Source organism: Trichechus manatus, unplaced genomic scaffold (genome assembly GCF_000243295.1).
Source record: "Trichechus manatus latirostris isolate Lorelei unplaced genomic scaffold, TriManLat1.0 scaffold00163, whole genome shotgun sequence".
NCBI classification, from domain to species: domain Eukaryota; kingdom Metazoa; phylum Chordata; class Mammalia; order Sirenia; family Trichechidae; genus Trichechus; species Trichechus manatus.
In genome coordinates, this window is record NW_004444099.1 from 1,883,795 (window position 1) to 1,904,577 (window position 20,783).

Here is a 20,783-nt window from a genome sequence, read left to right on the forward strand (position 1 = left end):
TACTTAATATAGCTTTAACTTTTCAAGGATGCTGTGTTGATCAGACAGTGTTACAAAATAGTAAAAAAAACTACTGACTTTAAGCAATATGCTAAATACTACCCTAAAAATAAAAATTTAGTGCATTCACCCAATATTAAGTTTTGTCTGGGGTATGCAAAGTCATAGAAAATTCCAAAAACTTAATAAAATTAACTTCATTTTCACATTTTTATGAGGTTCAATATGGTAAAACAATTAACTCTAGTTTTATAGTTTAAGAACCAAGGCAAAGAAAGGTTAAATTAAACTACTAAATAACCAAAACAGAACCAGGCAAACAAGAAGGAAACACAGGTATTTAGGTCCTGTATCTAACATCATTTTCTGAAGAATCTCTTTATGTACCCTGTTATTACAAACAAATGCTAAGAAATTTATGGTGCATTATCACGGTAGAATACAAACCTTTGCACTGTATAAGTGGTCAGCATCTGGTGGATCAAGAGTGGCCATATTTTTTTCCAAGGATTCTACTTCTCTGTGCATTACATAGAAATTGCAGTAATTTCCCAGCTGAAATGGTCTTGACAAAGGAAAAGCATCCACCCATGTAAACTGAGCATCAAAAAAGTCACTAGGTATATATAAATTCTGATAACGGCGCCTTAGTTCCATCATGTCACAACTAGGACTGAAAAAGACACAAGTAGTGAATAAACAACACCCTTAACACCACAGTTTATATAAACATTCAATTCTGAAGCTAACTATATAACCTGACATGGATAAAAGCCAGTTGAAAATGGACGGTCAATTATAAATGAGCTATAGATTTGCACAGATACATAGATATATATAATTTCTTTACTAACAGCTTCTAATAAATAACTAGTATCTGGTACTTTTATTTCTTTACTTTTTGTGTGCAGCTTACAATTAATTAGAAAAGACACTTTGAAATGAAATTAACTTCAACCCTGGCTCCAGAGATCTGAAAAAAAAAAAAAGTAGTTCCATAGCATTTGGAACTTTAAATCTGAGAAAACTATGGTTCATAGAGGTGGGTACAAAAAGGGGTAACAGTGGTACCAAATTAGTATTTGAGTGCTCCTCAATCAGGTCTAAACAATGTAGAAAAAAATACAACTTTTATTCTGTAGCAAGCTTCTAGATTAAGCATACCTACATTCAAAATTAAATACAAAAATCCATGTCAAAGCAAAACCAAATGCTTTTTGGATTATCCACACCTCCATACCCTTCTATGTGAATAATGAAGATCCATACCTGACTATTATATACCTCAGATTATTATATAATTTTCTTGCCTTTTTTATCTGGCATACTGATATTTTAAAAGGATGATTTCCTTTTTCCTGAGAAGCAGAGGTTTTAAAGGAGAGGAATTCAAAGGTAAATCTAGAGATTTCTTTTTAGAGCATAATGAAAAATGGAAACCACCAACAATTTTAAGATGAAAAGACAACTACATTGTCTTTTTAAAACACAGTGGTGTTGAATGTGTACTAATCTATATGTAGGGATACCTGTCTATTTTAAACTTAAAAATAAGAAATATACAGTAATAAACTTGTCAGCTATGGTTGTTGATCTACTTCATTTGAAAAAGATTCTGCTGTCAAAATAATGTAAAGAACTGGTATTTGAGTTTTTTGTTGTTGCTGTTTGTTTTTAAACAAGTATTACAAAAATAAAGTATGTGTAATAGTTTCCCAGTAAAACATCACCAGAGTTTTTGAAGTCATGTTTTACCCCATGGAAGTAAAATCTACAATAAAGCAAAAGAGACAAATACAAATAAATCACTTCTTGACATACGGCCTCCTATAATCATATTACTATAAGAAAGTATTTCCACCGCTACATAAAAGAGATACGGAAACTTTAAAATCATTTATATTTACAATGAGTATATCTGGTATCTTGAGCATTTACTACACAGCGGTGAACTATGAAGGTCTGAATCTTCTCACGACAGTATTCGAGACTGGGAACAAATGAGTTAAAAGCAGAGCTGCTCTATTTAGTATCTTTGGGACTAGGGAAGTAGTTTTAGTTCCAAAGGGTTTCTCTGAAATATGCAGCCTAGATATTTTTAAGTATCAGAATAAAGAAAGATAACAAGAAAACTAGTATAAATTAAGAGTAGTTAATTTGACCCCATGAACACCAACTATACAACATAATTAAGAAAAATCACCAAACTTTAAAGCAAGACTTTCTTGGCATTATTAGCTGTCATCGAGTTGGTTCTGGGACTCACAGCAACCCCATGCACAACAAGATTGGACAAGGTTTTATCATTGGCTGATTTTTTTGCAAGCAGGTTGCCAGGCCTTTCTTCCTCGTCTGTCTTAGTCTGGAAGCGCTGCTGAAATCTGTTCAGCATCATAGCAACACGCAAGCCTCCACTGAGAAACTGATGGTGGCTACATTTGGGGTGCATTGGCTGGGAATCAAACCCAAGTGTCCTGCATTGAAGGCAAAAATTCTCCACTGAACCATCACTTCCCCCTTTTTTGGCTTAAATAAAATACACTATGTTCACAAGATCTAAAACTGATGATTACAGAAATTTTAACTTTTGATAAGCCAGCAACGAATATTAATCATTATACTTGGTTGAAATGCAGCAATTCCCTCTCAAGGCCACTGAAGTGCATAGTTAGTTGCATCTATGCTAAACAGCTTCTGAACACTGCTTTTGATGATTCATTTTTGTTATTTTACTATCAGTCTTGGTTTTTAAATACTTTTACATTTTGTTGTTGTCGAGAATATACACGCAAAACGTAACATCAATTCAACTATTTCTACATATACAATTCACTGACATTGATTACGTTCTTTGAGTTGTGTATCCACTCTCACCTTTCTTTTCTGAGTTGTTCCTCCCTCATTAATATAAATTCAATGCCCCCTAAGGTTCCTATCTAATCTTTCGAGTTGTTGTAGTCACTTTGATCCCATATAGATAGTTCTTAAAAGAACATAATGCTCATTTTTATGCTAATTAAGCTACAACTATTTGATTTTAAGAAAACTCCTGGGAATGTTTTAGGTTTAAGGTTGTTCTTGGATTTTCCATCTGTTGATCTATTTTACATACAATTGCCAGTCCCAAGGTCCTCAGATTATTCTACCTTTCCCTTAAAGTAAATTACTTACCAAATTGCCCTCTTTATGCATTACAAGTTTGTAGCTATTACTTAGCTGACCACCACAACGCACTAACATCAGTTAAATACCTATAATCACCACACACTGGATTAGGTGCTTTAGATACTAACTCAATTTATCCTCACAATAATTCTGCTAGTTCATATTACCTCTGTTTTGCAGGTGAAGCTCAGAAATTCTTGGTAACTTGAACATGACCTCTGATTCTAAAGGCTATTTATTTGTATTAAAAATTACAAAATTAGTAACTCAATAAAACCAAGGGAAGAAAAAGAACTTACCAATCTAAAGAGAACTTTGAAAACTGAACTGTGTAACGTGGGACAACACGTCGAACTCTCCGAGGTGATCGTTCTCTCTCTCTTCGGGGAGATCTCTCCCGGGAACGTTTTCTCTGAGGTGATCTTTCTCTGGATCTCCGTCTTTCTCTCTCCCTTTCACGACTTAAAGCAAATTTTTCTAAAATTACTAATATTCCTGGCATTATGAAGAGTTCTTTATTAAAGTAAGTATAACGGTAACACAAACAAGACTCCACAGTATACCTACTGAAACATACCTCCGGTCTTCCTTTCTGTTAGGTACTTGATCTCCTCTGTCATTCCTTCCTGAGAATCTGGACGGTGGATCTAACCTTCGTGCTGGTTGTGGCTGTGAAACTATACGGACAGGGGGCTGCAATAAACCAGCTTAAAAAGATACAGAAAAAACTTTAACTTATTTAAGCAAAGTTCAAAAGCATTGTCTGGCTAAATTTTATAGATAAAAATCACTGGCAAGATGAACACTGCCAAATAATTGGGAATCACTAAAATAGTTTTTAAAAGCATAATTGATAATTTAAGACAAAATAGGTACTGTCATGATGAATTCTTCCTAGTATTCAAAAATAACAATTTCATCTTGAAATATCATAGTCTATTTATTTTACTCAGATAGGATAGTACCTTCTTTGGTGCAATGCAAACTTAAAATAACTTATGGACAGATATAAATATTTCAAAGAGTTACCAGAATACGTAATCACATCCTTCACGACTGTAGATTAAAACACTCATCTTATCTATTTATCTCAACATTTTGTCAAGCCACAAGGATTTAAAAAGATGTTTTTCCTTGAAATTTGTTTAAACTCCATTAGAATTACTCAACTTAAAGGTCTATGAAGGGTCGATGTAACTATTACACATCTCAGGAAAAAAAAAACAGGAGGGTACAGCACAAATAATTTCATCTACTTGATTAAATGATACATGAGATCATACTTAAAACTGAACTAGATCATCTATGAAATTTCTTATATATATGTTCAAAGGCAATATGCATGAGTTTCTATACAAACGTATGTATACAAACAGAAAGTTCCATTCTATACCTTCTACCTGATTACATGATACACAAGATCATACTTTTATATCATATTTAAAACTGAACTAGATCATATTTCTATCATATTAGATCATATTTTTCTGGCCCCAGTCTATGATAAAGATATTAATTCTCAGTATGAAGCCCAGTATAGTGTTTATCTGAATTATTGCTCTGCAGGCTGTAGTAGGAAAAAAACTCTCTAATATTGTTTCCTAAAAAATTTGTTCAATATGAGTCTGATTTCTCATTATGGATGAAAACATGAGTATGTCAGCAGGATCCTTACGCTTTTTTGATGCTTACTTCCCTTTCACTCTCAGTGTCACCCCAGAAAACATACAGGCAGCGTACAACTTAGCAACACCCTCAATGGGACATCTTGTGTGAGAAAGGAAAAAAGTGCTCCAAGTTTAATGGGAACGTCTGAAAAGGTCACAGAGCCAGCTTGAAGGGGCTCTCACTGTTCATATTTGGACAATTAGAGCACCAAAAATAAAAATGACTAAGGATAAATAGCTGAATAAATAAAAGCCCATGAGAACATAATAATACTTAAAAACAAAAAAACGAACTACGAGTAACAAAGGAAAACACTCATTGCCACCATCAGAGAAGGGTTTTAACATCAACTCCTTATTCTGCAAGCTGGTAAAAGGAATCTCCCAGTTCATGAGGAAAAGCTCTTCTCTGCATATGTTGTTAGGTTGTTGACGAATGAAATGCTGGCCGGTCCTGTGCCATTCTCACAATCGTTACTATATAAAAAAACTCAAACCAAACCCATTGCCATCAAGTCGATTCCAACTCACAGCAACCCTACAGGACAGAGTAGTACTGCCCCACAGGGTTTCAAGGAGCGGTTGGTGGATTCAAACTGCCGACCTTTTGGTTAGCAGCCAAACGCTGAATCACTGTGCCACCATGACTCCATATGACAGGTAATAAACGTAGGCAAGGTGAAAGAAATTAAAAAAACCCTCATTCTGAAACCTACAATGAAATAATTGATTCAGGCAAGAATCACCTAATGTAGAAGTTGACAAAAATTTTCTTGAAAGGGATAGACGGTAAATATTTCAGGTTTTGCAATCCACATACAGTCTTGATCCGTAACATATATATATTTCATAACCCTCTAAAAATGTAAACATCATTCTTATTCTTAGCCATGGACCTAATCAACGGCTGTAGTTTGCTGACCCCTGGTCTACAGACACTAAATTAAAGATTGCTGTAGAACAAGATATTTGCAGGGTGCTTAAGTATCATTTATAGATTACCTGCAAAGGAATAAAGCTCACTTCAAAATGGAGGGATATGATGTTCACCATGTTGACCAAGTTATCAAACTTAGCATCACTTAACAGTGAAACAACCTGACAACATGTGCCTCCTAATGTGATACAGTATTAATTACAAAACACCACCTATAGTGCATTCTTGTCAAAAGCCTATAGGTTTAACTTCTAGTTTATGGCTTATATGATAGAGGAACAATGAATCAGGACAAATCCAGAACAATGAACTTTTAACAAGAATCCATAAGTCAACTAGCCCAATTTCTCAAAAATGTCAGTGTTACCTCAGAACCTACTATATAGCCACGGTAGTCAAAACAGCCTGGTACTGGTACCACGACAGAAACACTGACCAATGGAACAGAATCAAGAACCCAGACGTAAATCCATCCACCTATGGTCAGCTTATCTTTGACAAATGACCAACGTCCATTAAGTGGGGAAAGGACAGTCTTTTCAATGAATGGTGCTGGCAAAAATGGATGTCCATCTATAAAAAAATGAAACAGGACCCATACCTCACACCATACACAACAAACACAAAATGGATCGAAGACATACATATAAAACCTAAAATGATAGATTATGGATGAAAAAATAGGGATAACGCTAAGGGCCCTAATACATGGCATAAATACAATACAAATCATAACCAACCATGTACAAACACCAAACACCAGAAGATAAACTAGATAACTGGGAGCTCCTAAAAATTAAACACTTAATGCTCATCAAAAGACTTCACCAAAAGAGGAAAAAGAGAAGCTACAGACTGTGTTGTGAGAAGAAAGAAAAAAAAAAAAGATGGGAAATTATCCTAGAATTAAAAAAAAAACAAAAAAAACCAGACTAAACTAAACATAATGCATGAAACTTGACTGGCTCTTATTTAGGGAGAAAAAAACTTTAAATGACATTTTAGGGACAACTGGTATATCTGACTATAAACTAGATTATTTACATGTTTTGCTTATATGTGATGATGGGTTGCAGAAATATAGAAAAAGGTCTGTTTTTAAGAGGGACATGCTTAAAATTTAAGAGGAAAATGTCATAATGTCTGCTAATTACTTCAAAAGACTAAGCAACAAAAAGTGTGTTTATTTGTATACACACGTATATGCGTATACAGACAAACCAAATATGGCAGAATGTTAATAGGTGTTCAATCTAGGCAGCAAGCATACAAGTGATCATTATACTGTTATGTCAACTTTTCTGTATATTTGAAAATTTTCATAATAAAAATTTTGGGGGAAAAAAAGAACAGCTAACTTACAGAAGTTTCTTATATTAAGTTATTCTACACAAGCTAAAGATTTAGAGGCTAGCATTGCTTAAGTATTCCTAGTTGCCACTGGAGATTTCCCTACCTCCCCCTTCCAGCAACTAATCCTTAGCAAACCCTCAACTCCACTGAAATCAACCCCATCCTATCACAACTCTTTTCTCCCTTCCATGTATTTCCACTCTACTCTCAGTACTCCTGTCAACTATACACTGAGCCATGGGACACATCACCACGAGAAACACTGCTTCCTTGAGCCCTCTCACAGAAGCCACATCTCCTGTTGAAGACAGTGGTAGGGGAAAAAGGTTATTCAAGTCCCAATTCACAACTGGAGAAATCTCTTAGGAAAAAGGTGAGAAAGGGAAAAAAAAAAAATCAGAATCATAGGGCCAATGGTCAGATACTTGGAAGAACCAAGTAGTCTAGAAAACAGTTTGGCATTATATATTAAGTTTATGCTACAATACTACTATCTGACCAGCAATTCCATTTGCAGGTAAAGGGTGGAACTCTGTGTGTGTGTGCACGTGTATGTAGAACCTCATGCATATTGCCCTTGAACACATATGAGAGAAATTTCATAGCAGCATTTTCAGAAACTGCCAAATTCTAAAATCCAAATGTTCCCAAAAAGAACATATATGTTGTACAGTATCCATACAATTGAATACTATCCACAACGAAAATGAACAAACAAGAGCCACAGACAATGCACAAAAACCTTTGAACAATGCTGAACCAAAGATATCTGGCTTAAAAGAGTATATAAATGGAATCACACATTAAGTTCAAAAGGAGACAATGTTAAATTGTGTAGTATGAAGATGTGCACTTACAGGGTCAAGCTAATAAAAGAAGGGCTAGCAATGTATTTTTTTTTAACTGAGTAGTGATGCCATGGTGTTCATCTAACTTGTTACACTGTAACATTTGATCACTTTCCCGTATGTCACATTTGAGAAAATGCCACAATTACACTTTCTAAAAGCTATCATTTTTAACATTGCTTCTATAAGAAAATGTCTAGAGTTCTAAACAATCAACTTGCAAAGGAAAATTTAAAACACAGTTCATTCATTTGATGCAATATGGTTCAACGAGTAATTTCAAGTACTACCATTAGACACTACATGTATATAAAATGTTGGCGGTATATTTACAAAAAAAGTCTCAAAAATATTTTTCTCCATTACATTTAAGCTACCAATAGGATGGCAGGGGATTAACTGATTTGGTTTAAGTCCACAAAGAGCATATATTTTTGAATTTTCTTTCTGTATACTACTACCGTTATTCGTAAGAACTAGAGTTATACATTAATATGAAACATAAAAAGCAAAGATATATTATTACCCATAATACCTTTCTGCTGTGGCTGCTGTAATAAAGGCTGTGGCTGAGTCTGCAGTAGCGGTGTAATAGAAGCTGCTGAAATCTGTGCCTGCAGCAGTGACTGGGGCTGGGGCTGAGCCTGAACACCAAATGTAGTCTGTGGTGCAATTGGCTGAAGTACAGCAGGAGGAGTCTTCAGTAAAGGTTGGGTTTGAGATTGATTCTTGAAAACAAAATTTAAATTTAAAAGAAAAATAATCATGAATTCTAAGACTCAATTACCATATTTCTATAATACCTAACTCAATACTTTATGTACCTGATTTGGTAGTGTCTGAATTCTTTGTGCATTCCATTTAAACGGCATGTTAGGATTATAAGTAGCTTCCACCAATACTCTGTCACCCACTTGGGGGGTTTTCCCTTTGACAGCACTGCAAAAGAAAGAAAGAAAAAAAAAAAGAAGTTAAATGTAAACGCAATTAAAAGAGATTCTCCTCAAAAAAAGATTTACACTTAGCATTTTAAAATAAACTATATGAAATAGGAGTCTCTGGGTAATGCAAATGGTTAATGTGCTCAGCTGCTAACTGAAAGGTTAGAGGTTCAAGGCTACCCAGAGAAGAAAAGCCTGGTCATTTACTTCTGAAGAATCAGTTATTGAAAACCCTGTGGAACACAGTTCTACCTCTGACACACATGAGGTTGTCATGAGTTTGAGTCGACCCGACTACAACTGGTTTTTTGGGGGTTTATATCTAAAATGGAAGCCTGGAAAGCCATTTTTAAAAAGTAGATATACTTTCTAGATATATTTCTTTTAGAACTGATCACATTTCACCCTCTCTATATAAACACAAGGTTTGAAGTAGAAGAAATAATTTACCATCCCATATTCTAATACTGTGTCCCTTCCTAACTTTTACAATCCAAGAGTAAGATCTGTTTTGGGCTTTGGAAAGATGAGAGAAATGCAAAGAAGATGGAAAATACCCAGTCCAGCAGAAGACAAAAACCATCTCCACCACCAGGAAAATCTTACACAGTAATTAAATTCAATTTCCCAAATATAAGAAAGTTCATTAGAAATACATTTGAAATGTCTAAGGAAATTCGTATTTCCTGCAACTACCATAAAACTACCGAAGCACTATTGTGAACATGTTAGTTCATCAAACATTTAAATTTTCATTTATTAATTTTTCACTACAAAAAGTTATTGATTATATGTCAAATAGAAGATTAAATTTAAAAAGGCATATATGACTTTATCCCCTAATCTCAATGTAAGTCTGCCCATGAGTATTATTAGATGATAAATGTCATCTGTTACAAAACATTTATAAAGAATTCACCATAACTGTTGCTGTTGTTGGGTGCTGTTGAGTCGTTTTTGACTCATAGCAACGCCATGTGACAGAGTACAACTGCCTCATAGGGTTCACTTGGCTGTAATCTTGGCAGAAGCAAACCATCACGTTTTTCTCCTGTGGAGAGGCTGGGTGGGTTTAAATAGCCAACCCTTTCGGTTAGGAGCCAAGTGTTTAACCATTTATGCCACCAGGGCTCCTTTTGCCGTAACTAGTATGTTCAATTACCAAAGGTATCTCTTATCACACATTCTCCATCAAAAACATCACAAGGAAAAAAAAAAAAAAACAAACCAATGACAAAAAACAAAGAAAATGAACAAAAAAAGGTCACAGTACAAATACAATAAAAGCTGAATGATTAAAACAGAGATAAATTATAGCTAAAGCACAATCCTATGCCACTATTAAGCAGGTGCTTTATCAATATACTTAATACTAAATACTAAATACAAGAAGGCATCTGCTAACATCTAATAAAGTTTACCTAAGCTGAAAGAATACATCCTCATCCACAAATCCAAACGTATCATGTAGCTTTGTAACCACTCCTGTGAAAACACGCTGTTTCTGAGGTTGGGTTTGTTGCTGACTTGACCGTGGTGTTGGATATGATACAGTTATCTGTGCCGCAGGCTGAGGAGTAGACAGGCTAAGGCTTGTAGGCAATGCAACAGCTGGCTATAAAACAATCATAGAGAAAATAGTTGAACAACTTGAAGAATGAAACCAATGTCACTGAATTACGAATGTAGAAATTGCTGGGGGAAAAAAACCCAAAATCAAAAACCATGCAGCAAAAAAACCAAAACAATAATCAACATCAAATTATAGAAATGATTTGAAATTGTCTAAAAATTTTAAATGACTACTTAAAACTAACCCAAAATGTTAAAAATGTATTTGAAGTCAGAAAATGACATGTACAATTTATAGGTGAGCATCAAGTCTGAAAAACTGTAAGTTACTCTGGATCTATTTCATCATTTTGTTCACTAAGTGTTTCCACAGGTTAAGCCAGGGGAAAAAAGTCCCATGGTCCAATGAGTTTTAAAAAACACCTCATGTTTTAGCCTCCTCTTCAAAATTCGCAATCCACACTGGCATAATACTCAAGATTAAGTCATATATAGCAAAGGATACTCAGCATTCCTTCAATTTTGACCACACAATTATTTTCTCATGAAATCTCTATAACATCCAAGACACTAATGGTCTTCAGGGCAAATTTTGGGAAATGCTATTTTAAGGAGAGACAAATGTTTATAGCTTTTCTACTTTATTTGGGAATTCTAGTATTGGGGATGGAAAATATGATAGGTGTGGGTCAATTTCAGTTCTTTAATAAGAACAGAAAGTGAGGTTAATTTCTCAATTAAAATGTATTTTATTTATAAAAAATAAGCAACAGATTCAAAACTAACAGGTGTAAAAGGGTGAACAGCGAGAAGCTTTTCTCCTACCTTTTTTCCTCAGCTATCCAGATCCCTATCCATGAGGCAATCATTGTCACTAGTTACTATTACACAGCCTCTTGAAGATGAAGATGTTTTATGCAAATATGAGCATATAGATAGGCAGATACAGAATTGATGTCTCCCTGCCCCTTATATAAATGGAAGCATATAACACATAGTGCACTGTACCTTTTTTCCCACTTCACCTATCTGGAATATCATTTCCTATCAGTAAGTAAAGAGATTCCTCTTCCTTTTTAACAGCTGTACAGCATTTCTCTCTATGCCATAGGCCAAGTCAGTCCATGGCCTGTTCCTGTAAGGCCTATTACCTAAGAATGGTTTTCACACTTTTGAAAGAGTTATTTATATACATACATACATATATACACAAACACACACACATATATGTGTATATATATATATAAAATATGCAACACACTGAAAGTGGTCCTTAAAGTCTCAAGTATTTACTATCTGGTCTTTTACAGAGACAGTTTACCAACTCTTGGCACATATCCTAATATATTTTTAACTGGTCCCCTATTTAGGACTTTTAGGTTGTTTCTAACTTTTTGCAATGAATATCCTAGTTCACCTGTCATTCTGCATATGTGTGGGTGCATCTTTAGGACAAATTCTCAGAAGTGGAACTGCTTGCTTAAATATTTCAAACAGGTGCATGGGAAGTTATTTTAGACATGGCCAAATTGCTTTACCAAGCAGTGAACTTTAAACAAATCCAGATCTGAAGTCTTCCTTCTTGAGAATTTAATGTAGCCATTCTATAAAAAAGTAGCATTACATATCAAAAGTTCAAAATCTCTTAGTAAATATTGCTAAAAAGAAAATTAAGCTACTAAGGTAATACAATAACTCTACCTACTAAGGTCAAGCTAAAAAAAGAAGCAACATGTACAAAAAAATTCCCACAAATATTAGCAACAAAGAAAACATCAAACTCAAAATCAGTATGGTTTAAAATAAAACTTCTTCATTAAAACTAGATAATACTCTAAGACACCCTTCTAACAGGGAACTGAAGCCATTCCCAGAGACTACCTTCCAGCCAAACAATAGACAGTCCTACAAAATAAACGATAACATCCGAGAGAAATGAGCTCCTTAGAACAGTTAATTACATGACACCAAAAGGGCAAAATCTGCCCAAAAGCAAAGACAAGAAGCCAGGAAGGGGTAGGAAAACCAGACGAAAGGTAATGGGGAACCCAGGGCAGAAATGGGGTGAGTGCTGACACACTGAGGGGACTGTGACCAATGTCTTGGAATATTCTGTGTACAAACTGTTGGAAAGGGAAACTATTTTTCTCTGTAAACCTTCACCTAAAGCACAATAAAATGTTACAAAATAAAAAACAAACTAGATCACAGCTTGGCCCACAATCAAAATGCACAAAAGAAAGCAAAACAAACAAACAAAAACCACACACTTTCAATCTTTATTTAACATTTACATTGCAAACCTATTAATGTGAATCCAACAAATATTCATCTTTAAACCCTGACAGAAAAACTAGAATAGGAATAAAACTTTGGTTTGCTCTTCATTCAGATTTCCAAAAGAAATAAAGTAATGCCAAACTAACCTGTGTTAATAGGGTCTGCTGGGGTTGCTGTAACTGGAAATAGAAAAACAAAAGAAAAGAAAAAAATAAAAATTAGAATTGTTTCAAAGATGCTTTATAAAAGGAAAACATTTCTATTAAAGTTACTTTATTTCTAATTAAGAAGAATGTGAAAAGTAACAGAAGTCATTAAAAGTATAAAGTTTTCTATTTCTAACATCTATGGACCCAATAGGTAAGAATTTCACATAGCAGATTACAATAAGGTAACTTTTTTGTTTTGTTGCTATTTCATAGTGAAAACACTCACCAAAAAAACCCCACAGGTCCCAAGAGGGGAAGATATCTAGTCCCACATGTTAATTTTCATGTACAAAAATGATTCAGTATTATTATTATTATGCTACTTGTTATCAAAAAATACCAGTAGCCATTCAATTCATATATGTCCCTACAATGAGAAGCACTTCTGATGATCAGATCTGCTACAGGCATAGGAACCATGAAAAATCAAACACTCTGACATACGGTTTTTTTTTTTTTGGCAATAGCAACATGTAACATTAACAGAATATGAAAGAAACTGGGGGAAATGCGGAGGTTAAAACACTCTGAAACAGAAATGACTTAAGCTAGGAAAAAAACCTATATGAGGTTCTGATTTAAAACACTCAGTTTACCTGGGGCCACATATTAGAGGTTAAATAATACCAAATTATGACTTTGTTAAGTGAACGACAGTTGATTATTGCCATTTTTACATAGTTCAACCTAATACATCATAATATTTAATAACGGTACTAAAATAAGTCTGAGGGTACTTTGAAAACAAGATAACTGTTTTGAAATCAATCTTGTCAGTTTTTTAGAGGTTTATAAAAACTATTACTGGAACATTGTAATCTTCAGGGAAAATGTAATGTTTCTCAAGCCTCAAATGGCTTAAGTCAAGAATGAAACTGGGCTATGGTTCTATGGAAAAGAGCACATGACTTGAAGTATGTCATGCTTCTCCATAGTGTCTTTGGATCCAGCTTTTGGTCCCTTCCTCTTCCATTCCTTTACTTCTATTATACTTTCCTCAAACTTCTTAATGGCTCAGGTACTGAGAAAGACTCAAAACTACCTCCTAGCCCTGGAAAAGCGTAGAAAGGGTGCTTAGGCTACAGTTTATCTAGCTTAGGCTAGAGCTTGCCATTTTCAGGGCAAACTCTCTTTCCCTTGACATACTTCTCCTTGGGTTCAGTTTTCCTTACCTCATCCTATCATAAATGTAAAATCTTAAGGAACTTGATTAGAGTCGGAGCCTAGAGAAAGGACAACAAAGAAACTTACTTTCAGTCTAAGTCAGGGTTCTTCAAATTGTTCAAATGTGCCTTGGGAGTAGGGATGGAACTATAGGGGAAGGTGTTCCCCTATTTTCAACAGCTCTATTTTAATATTCTGTACATAGGGTTTCCACATACAATTTCATTTTGGAAAAAAAGGGAGAGTCCACCACTTAAAAAAAAAAAAAAAAAAAAAGGCTGAAGGCCAATGTTCTAGGCTTCAGATGGAAAAAAAGCAGCTTGTCATTTTCACATGTGGTCTAACTCAGCAAAGTAGGGCTAGAGGTTCCAGACAGGAGTACAGGGCCAAAAACTCAGGAACACAGTGATTCTTTCCATATTATCTTAGGCATACGTCCTTAAAACACACATGACAAAGACTGGAGGATATGGGTTTTTGAGACCTCCCTCCTATCTTTTCCTCCCTTGGAGACATTCCTTTTTATATACATCATTTCCCCCACCTCCAAAGAATTCAAATCACACATGAAGGTAGCTGATAAGAATTAAACTCTATTATCAAATGAATTTTGAAACAAATGGCTGTTTTAAAATAACTTTTTAAGATGGAAAATATAAACTAACCTGCTGTTGCACACTATACAAGGCCTGTTGAGGTTGTGAATATTGCTGGGGAAAAAAAATACCAACAGAGTTTTCAAAGAAAAATTGGATATTAGCTTTGGTCATTCTCAAAAAGTAAACTACTTATATACAAATACATAGCCAAAATTACACTAAAAGGAAATTCCCTGGAAGAATTAAATGTCATCCAAAATAAACAAAATGGTGATTACTTATACTCTGGGACCCACTAAAAACTGAATTTTGTTCAAATAATTAAGGTATAAAAATTGCCCAATTTAAAAGCTGAAGAATTTTGACTACGTAACTATGCTTCTCTGTATGTACTAGACATATATAATTTTTATGATCAGGAAAAAAAAAAAAACAAGCATAATAAAGGCCTAAAATTCTTCCTTCATTCATTAAAAACTGATAGCAGTGACCTTAGCTACTCAAATAGATTTTTTAAAGTTTTCTCTGTCACATATTAAAACCTCTTACTCAAATAGATTTTTTAAAGTTTTCTCTGTCACATATTAAAACCTCTTGAAGATTTACCTGTTGCAATGCAGCTGCTGCAGCTGCGGCTTGTTGCTGCAATGCTGCAGTTTGAGTTAATTGATAGTTCGCTGGAGTTTGTGTGGTAAGGCCTGCTGCTGCCAACGCAGTCTGCTGTGTATAAATGGTAGGAGATGCTCCAAGGAGTGATGGCTGCTGAACACCCAATGCAGCTAAAATGAGATCAAAATGCAAAAACAAAATGAAAATTTGGGTCCCTTCTCGGAATTTTCCGTGGGTACTTAGTTGTGTATCAAACTCTGCCATTGGTTAGTAAAAAAACTGAAAGAACAATTTTATTAATTCTTATTGAATTTAACTGACTCATGTCTCATCCCAGATGTTACAAGGCTTTATATTAAATAATTCATCATCACGGTAAATATAAGAGTACAGTGTTCTATAAAATTATACATCAAAATAAACCCAACCAAACTTAGTTAGACAAAATATTTTTTAGGAAAAATCCAAACCAAATCCATTGCCATCAAGTCGATTCCAACTCATAGGGATCCTACAGGGCTGAGTAAAACTGCCTCACAGGGTTTCCAAGGCTGCATTCTTTACAGAAGGAGCCCCGATAGTACAGTGGTTAAGCACTTGGCTGCTAACTGAAAGGTCGGCGGTTTGAACCCACCAGCTATTCCACGGGAGAAATATGTGGCAGACAGCTTCCGTAAAGATTTACAGCCTTGGAAACACTATGGGGGCAGTTCTACTCTGTCCTTATAGGGTGGCTATGGGTCGGAAATGACTCAATGGCAAAGGGTTTGGTTTCGGTTTTATGCTAATACTCACTGGTCAAAAGTAAACAGGACAGTCTGCCATATCGGTTCTCACTAGACGAGAGCACAAGGGAGGCAGGCTCAGAGGATGAGGAAAAAATATGTATTAACAACAAGCCTTAGTAGATTTAATGTGCGTTTTTTACTCTTAGAAAGATGTTTCAGAGACAACTGGCTATAATACAGCGCTAGCAGTGTTTAAACAGGGCCCATACCAGCAGCAATCTTCCTTTTCTACCAAATTATGGGTTGGAAACATGCAACTATATCAAGGGATAACTATCGCAAGTGAAGTATATATAGGCCAGTTATTATCTGTGTGGAGAAGACCAGCAATCTTCGAATTTGAGCTGCTAATTCAAAGGGTGGGGATTTAAAAAGTCCACCACCAGGCCAGAATGAGGAGGCAGGAAAAGTGGATTCATATTTAAAACATGTGTATTAATACTGGCTTCAGTCACCTGTGTTCCTGAATTAGTTTGTTTTTTCTCTATAGTAACAATGCAGTCACCTTACAAATGGTCAAAAGAAGTGGGTGAGAATAGGTCTGATCTGTTAAATACAACCTCACATTTTAATTTTTTTGCAATTATATACATATATATACGTAAATATTTTAGTCAAGTTAACACATCTGGTTGCATCTTTTACAAAAACATGCTAAACACGAGCTTCCAGTATCAGAGCAACACACAAGCCACCACAGCAGGACAAACTGACAGACACACGGTGGTAACGAAATTCTACATTATATCAAAATGTTTTCATGTTCAAGGTTCTAATACTTTTAACTTTATAAAGCGTAACTAATAAGAAGTCCCCGGGTGGTGCAAATGCTTAAGCACTTGACTGAGAAGTCCTACAAAGCCCACAAGTAATTTATACAGCAAAAATATAAGCTCTGTTTACACAAATCCAATTATTTACATTTGAAATCTCCACTGCTAAATATGAAGAGCCAAATATGGAAAGGGGATACCTATATTCACTATTGACTTTGTCAAGTTCCATAAACCTTTGGCCTCCTTTTCTCAGTTTTAAAATGAAAACACAGGAGTATAACATACATTCAAATGTAAGTGGTAAGAACTATGGACACTAGAATTCCACCATAACAACTATTTTATTGACACAATATACATATTATAAATCTAAAACAAATTATATGCAGAAAAAGTCAGCTAGAACACGCTTAGTTTATCAAAGTGCCGGTATATAGCACTAGCTTCTGGATATATAGAAGTTGCTAATAATTCCTGTTTCATTAAAACAAAGTCAGTACCAGTTTCACTATTATTTAACATTGTTGTTAGGTGTCCTCAAGTCAGTTCCGACTCATAGTGACTCTACGTACAACAGTCCTGTGCCATCCTCACAATTGTTGCTGTTTGAGCCCATCGTCTGCAGCATTATTTAACACAGAAGAGAAATACTTGGATCTGAATAAAATATAATCTGTATAACTGTTTTTTCACATTATTTTCAGCTGTCTGCAAATTAACTGTTGACCATTTGATCCCCCAAATCAAGAGCAATTAAATAAAATCCCTAAAGCATCCATTTCTTTAATAGGAATAAGAAAGGTCACCTAGATAATTAGATAATCATTTCCACCAAATTTTAGAACATCTAAGTTAGAAGATCACAGTCTCTCTGCAACTGACCTCAAGTTACATAACAGATATTTTAAGTAAGTAAAACGCAGCAAAGAATATCAGATGTACCGTAAATAAAATATTCAAATTAACAGAACAAGCTCCTATTTTTCCGGATATGGAAACTCAAAATCTCATTCAGTAGGATCCTTGTGAAACTCATTTGAAATTCTTAAACACTATATGTACTATATTTAAGTAAAAAAATGCAATGCTGTAAGAGAAGTTAAAGATTTTAAGATTCAATCAATAAAGTAAAAAACTGATATAGAATTCTTAGGAGCAAAAGAAAGAAATTTATTGAAACAGGTCTACCTTAAAAAAGATTAAAAAACAAGTTTTGTTTACTTTGTTTAGAAAATTTAAATGTTCATTTGCTCCTTTTAAGTCAATTTTAATCATAATTAACTTCCTTAGAGTTCATTTTTCTACTTTAAACAACTAAAAACCACAGCCATATATAATTTTCGTAAAGTATGGCTTTCAAATACATTTACTTTTAAATATAACTTATAAATACTGACATTTTAACATGCCAAATAGGGTATACTCTATATTTAATGAGTGGCTGTTAACTTCTAACATAATTAAGTCAATTAAAAATTAAGGTACTTGAAAACTACAAAAATTGGTCAAAATGTTGTGTAAAACACATTTTTTTGCTCACTGATCAACGTCTTTTTAAAAAGAGATTTACAAATAAACGAAAGATACATAATTAATGAGCATTTTACAGTATTGAACCAAAAAACCAAACCTGCTGCCGACGAGTCGATTCTGACTCAAAGGGACCCTACAGGACAGAGAAGAACTGCCCCATAGGGTTTCCAAGGAGCAGCTGGTGGATTCAAACTGCCGAACTTTTGGTTACCAGCCGCAGCTCTTAACCACTGCTCCACGAGGGCTCCTTCGCAATATTATTCATGCCCTAAATCACATAGTTATAACATGCCCCCACATATTTACAGTACATGTGTTCAGTAGCCTGACCTGGCTGGGATACCGCAGTGGCTGTAAACTGAGTAGCCCACGGGGGATTCTTCTGTCCTCCAAACTGAGCCATGATGTAAGGGAGAAAAAAAAAACCTCTGCTTGTTTTTCTTCTACAGCAGCGATCTATTAAGAAAGGATCCACATTTTAAAGTTCAGTCAAATCACAAATATCACAAAAGGTTATTTTAAAGAAGTATCTGTCAAGCACATCTTTGTAGAGGTTTAAGAATAAATAAATGCAAGTAGAAAAGGGGCAAGGGAACACCTGAAATGCAGCAAAACATTTTACATCGGTAGCTCACCAAAAAAAAGAAAAAACCTGCCATCGAGGCGATTCCGACTCAGCGACCCTACAGACAGAGTACAACTGTCCCACAAGGTTCCCAAGGCTGTAATCTTTACCGGAGCAGACGGCCACATCTTTCTCCCGGGGCTCCGAACAACTGACCTTTGGGGAGGTTCGCAGCCGAGCGCTTACCCACTGCGCCACCAGGGCTCTCTACAGTTCAAACGTACCAACTTTAAAAGATAACATTAGGGCTTGACTTACAAGAAAATGCACTTCGGTCTGCGTGTACAAACTGACACATTCAAACGATTCTTAACAATAAGTTCACAACTTTATGATAAAAAAAATATAGCCTGCGTGTTTCTTTTTGGCAGTGGGCTGGGAATTAGGGCCAGAGTCGCAGTCACACCAATAACGGAAATTGGGGCCACGAGATTCCGAATAAAAGTATTTAAGAATATCATTTAAATAACGAACACTTTACTTTCTGGAGTAGGGAAGGAAGCAGAGAACTAGAGGCTCCGTTTCCCTCCCCTCCCTCAAGGAGAAAAGCTAGTTGAGATAACCACAGCGAAGACACCCCACCCCCCAAAAATACCCCAAACCAAAACCCCCTGCCGACGAGTCTATTCTGACTCACAGCTACCATATACGACAGGGATATATATACGACAGGGCCATAAAGGACAGAACTGCCTGATAGGGTTTCCAAGGCTGTAAATCTTTACAGCGGAGCGGCTGGTGGTTTCGCCGCCAACCTTTCAGCCGAGCGCTTTAACCACTGCGCCACCAGGGCTACCCATCCCACCCCCCGAGCCAAAAAAGGCGAAGCTCTCCGCCCACGCACCCACCCCCGACCCCTGCGCGACTCGGTGGGCCCGAGTTCTGCCATCCATCTTCCTCCACCCCACGTCTTCGTGGGCCAGAGACCACGAAAGGTGGAATCCTCCATCCCGCACGACAAGACGAAGCCACCGAAAGGGGGATACCGACAGCTCTGGGCCCTTAATCCCCGGGGAAGACGGAGAAAGCCTCCATCCTCCAAAACCCGCACCGCGGCTAGTCGTCCCGACGAACCGGGCCCGGAGGCCGGACGGATAAAGACGCGGCAGCTCGGATCGTGGGCCGCCGGCCGAGGTTCAGGGGCGCTGGGCACTCCTCAAGGACCGCGAGGAACGAGCAACGTGGTGGGGGAGGGGCCGGCCGCGCGGGGCCTGCTTCGACCCGTACAAAGGGGCCGCGTCCCTCCCGCCCCAGACCCACGAGAGCCCCACCGTCGCCGGCCTGCTGCCGCAGTGCTTCCTAAACAGTCGTCCCCGGCCCTTCTGTAGATTCGGTAGGATGTTATGAACCTGGCTCGGCCGCCCACCGCTCCAACCGCGCGGACCAGACCTTCACCTGAACCGAATCCCGGTTAGCACCGAAGCCATTTCAAACCCGTCAACCTTGAGCGCATGCGCCAACTTCCCTTCTTCCTCCACGCCACTCCCCTCCTCCCCATCTCCGGAGGAGCGGCGCTTACGAGTATACGTTCTACGTGCGCGCTCCCCGAGCCGTCTACATTACAGTTGCCCCTTTCACGACGAGGCTATGAGTAGAGGGCGTCTAAGAAGGGTTACCTAGGCTTCTGATAACAATGGGCGGCGGGGTAGGGGGATGGGGGAGGCGGCGGTGTGGAATTAAGTCTATGCGCATGCTCTGAGGGAAAGGGTTTTCGTGG

General features: G+C 36.6%; 1 protein-coding gene across 9 annotated transcripts in view; it reads right to left on the bottom strand.

Annotated features, from left to right (window-relative positions):
• The window catches only part of CCAR1 (cell division cycle and apoptosis regulator 1), a 40,015-nt gene extending 19,485 nt beyond the window's left edge, over window positions 1-20,530 (bottom strand). Inside the window, exons 1-11 of one of the 9 annotated variants that reach the window (XM_004386394.2) lie at window positions 20,462-20,530; window positions 18,772-18,897; window positions 15,342-15,514; window positions 14,802-14,846; window positions 12,910-12,942; window positions 10,333-10,526; window positions 8,795-8,909; window positions 8,506-8,698; window positions 3,743-3,872; window positions 3,465-3,626; window positions 448-673 (exon numbers count right to left, since the gene is read on the bottom strand). In XM_004386394.2, the coding sequence (XP_004386451.1) occupies window positions 448-673; window positions 3,465-3,626; window positions 3,743-3,872; window positions 8,506-8,698; window positions 8,795-8,909; window positions 10,333-10,526; window positions 12,910-12,942; window positions 14,802-14,846; window positions 15,342-15,514; window positions 18,772-18,844 (1,344 nt within the window). In that variant the 5' untranslated portion in view covers window positions 18,845-18,897; window positions 20,462-20,530. The other 8 variants (XM_023740744.1, XM_023740748.1, XM_023740745.1 and 5 more) reach the window with 8 other exon arrangements.
• Between the last annotated feature and the right edge of the window lie 253 nt (window positions 20,531-20,783).